Below are 2,766 nucleotides of genomic sequence, written 5' to 3' on the forward strand. Positions count from 1 at the left end.
TAGGAAAAATAATAATAATGATACTAAAGATCAAAGGCAACACAATTAATAAAGTAATTAATAATGAAGAGAACAATTAATACTAATATTAATTTCCTTAATTAGGGGGTGTTACAAGGGAGACATCATCATCAAGATGATCTTTCTCAATTATCATCATCTTTATCTTTATTGTCTCTCTCGTTCTGAAATTGTGGGACCACCTGAAAATCAATGAGAAATTAAATAATTATGTAGGTTATTTAATTTATTTAAAACCAATCCAAATAAAATAAATAATTGATTTATAGTTGCATGTGACCTTGATTTAAAAGGATATATATATATATATATAGTGAGTGAGACAAACCTGATCTTGTGAAGATTTTTGGCATGATAAAATTCTGGTCTTTTTCTCTGTCCTCCCACTTGACACAACAATATCTACAATGTTTTAATTCTGTATATCTTAATTATTTCAACCTAAAAAAATAAACTTAATATTTAATTAGAAAAAAATACGAGCAACCCCTGTGATATTATAAATGAGTAAAATTATCCCCTACGAAAAAATAAATAGCAATTTACCTCCCTATCTTTTTTAAAATGAAACAATTTACCTCCTTAGATATGGAGGTAAATTGCTTCATTTTTAAAAGTACAATCGTTATAATTTTTTCATAAGGGGTAATTTTCTTTTTCTTTTTTTTTAAACTTTACAATAATTAGAGCTTGGATTTTATTTTACTTTAATTATGAGCTATGTGTGCTTCTCTCCATCAAATCAAATAAGATCTTCCAACCTTACCAAGAAAGATTAACATAAATTACATTTACCCTTGTCGAGGTTTGGTATAAATACACAAAAATTCTCTATCTTAGAAAATTACAGATACAATTATTTAGGGATACTTGTATAAAGTTTTACCGTTGAATGGAGAGTGTATTTTAAGAAGTATAGCATAAAAAAAAGAAAAAAAAAACGTATTTGTATATGTAGACCTCTAAATTACAGGATCTAAATAAACGAATATCGATATAATTAACATGAAAACTTAACTTAGGATCACTTTCTTCAGCATTTCCTTTTAACTTGTGAATAATTATATTTGTCCTCAACATAATTTTTGGTTAAATATTTGCGATCCTCGTCAAATGTTGTTATTCTATAAATGAAAAGCGAAATGCCCTACTTCAACAAAATTTTACATAATTTTATACGTGCGTATATGAGATACATGTGAATTTTACCTGAGGCCGAGTGCCTACGCCGTCTTTCCTTACACAAATCCTCTGTGGAGTCCGAGGTGTCGGGTAAATAACGGTCGAGAGGGGGAAGTCGACCGTTACTTTCGAACATGGTGTGAACAAAGGAAGCCTCCATAGAGTTCAAGAAATGTACGTGTCTCTCGTTTGTCCAATGCCAACTTGATCCCCTACCTTTCTTGCTGTTCTCGGCCATCATCAGTAGGCGGGGCCGCCGCCGCTGACTGTTGGTTGCCGGTGGAATACGGCGGGAGGGCTGTGTGGTTTTTGTTGTGTTGAGATTCGGGTGCTCCCAGGTTTTATAGTGTGACTTGGAGGTGGCTGTTTGGGTCCGTCTTTAACAGAAAAGTTTCGGCCTGTTCCAACTACGAGTGGTGCGTGAGAGTATCATTGTCCTGTACTCTCCCTTCCATGTTGACGCGTCCATGCACTGCTTGCTTTTTTTTTTTTTTTTTTCCCTATCTCTTATAATAAATAATTTAGAAGAGCTTTACATGAAAAAATAAAAAAAGGACAAAGAAAAAAATGTTGTTCTCAAATTGATGTGTTTTGTAGGAGTTCAACAATTGGATGATTGGATTTTGAAAAATAATAATTATGGTAAGAAAAACTAAAAATGCTTACATGCATATTATGATTGACTTTTTAATACAATTTACTCATTATAATATTATAAATGAGCAAATTATTCATATATTATTTTTTGTATTTTTCAAAATAGAAAAGTTTACCCGTCTTTCAAGAAAATGCACTGCTTCATTTTTAATAAGAGAGATAGGTAATTTAGTATTTTATTTTTCATACAGGACAATTTTATATATACTTCATATCAATAACTTGTATTTTTTTCATATTATAATTAATTCTTCATTGTTGTTAAATAAAATATTTTTATTATAAAAGTCGAGTGGTATCAAATAGATAAAACTCTTAATACTTCTAAAAAAATTACTAAAAATTCTTATAAATATACGAAATAGGGGTGGGTTATTTTTTGCAGGAAAATATTTTTAAAAGGGAAAAACTCAGTTTTTAATTCAAACCAATATGATATTAATCTTTTTTAAATTTTTTAAACTCACTATTTATTTTAAATTCACTCCAAAGCAATTCCAAAATGGGTGAATAAATAAAAGAAAAGTGCAAAACTAAAAGTAGAGGAGCGTGAGGAACACCAACGAAGTGGTGCGATTAGGGGAAGCGGAGGGAGGAGGTGAAAATATCTCAGGGTTGAGAGATGACGATTGACGGGTGGTGAGATATTTTGTTGGGGCGTGTGACTCATGGAATAATTCCTCCTCAGGATATGGAAGAAATTTTAAGTACAATTTCCCTTTTTCTTTTTTCTTTTTTTCTTTTTTTGCTTCTATAACCAAAATAAAAATCTAACACCCCTTTTAGCGGAGATGGCGATCGTCGTTAATTAGCCTTAATTCATAATTTTGATTTTTCTTAAAAAAATATCTATTTGTTATACCGATTAATCAAGATATTTTATATAAATGAGTGATCGCAACAACT

General features: G+C 30.5%; 1 protein-coding gene across 1 annotated transcript; it reads right to left on the reverse strand.

Annotated features, from left to right (window-relative positions):
• LOC105160499 (uncharacterized) lies at positions 1–1,552 on the reverse strand. The gene is made up of 3 exons (XM_011077897.3): positions 1,231–1,552; positions 350–423; positions 1–203 (listed from the first exon to the last, which is right to left on the reverse strand). The coding sequence occupies exons 1-3, from the start codon at positions 1,442–1,444 to the stop codon at positions 147–149; spliced, it is 345 nt and encodes a 114-aa protein (XP_011076199.1). The 5' UTR covers positions 1,445–1,552; the 3' UTR covers positions 1–146.
• Positions 1,553–2,766: the final 1,214 nt, after the last annotated feature.

Source organism: Sesamum indicum, linkage group LG4 (assembly GCF_026168435.1).
Source record: "Sesamum indicum cultivar Baizhima isolate 11 linkage group LG4, ASM2616843v1, whole genome shotgun sequence".
Taxonomy (NCBI): Eukaryota; Viridiplantae; Streptophyta; class Magnoliopsida; order Lamiales; family Pedaliaceae; genus Sesamum; species Sesamum indicum.

Bases quoted from the DNA above. Each gene is read 5' to 3' on its own strand.
- LOC105160499 (XM_011077897.3), bottom strand. From the start codon at position 1,444: ATGATGGCCGAGAACAGCAAGAAAGGTAGGGGATCAAGTTGGCATTGG. The intron at 424-1,230 runs GTAAAATTCACA...AAAACATTGTAG, and splicing joins GCGTAGGCACTCGGCCTCAG to ATATTGTTGTGTCAAGTGGG. The intron at 204-349 runs GTTTGTCTCACT...ATTGATTTTCAG, and splicing joins AAAAATCTTCACAAGATCAG to GTGGTCCCACAATTTCAGAA.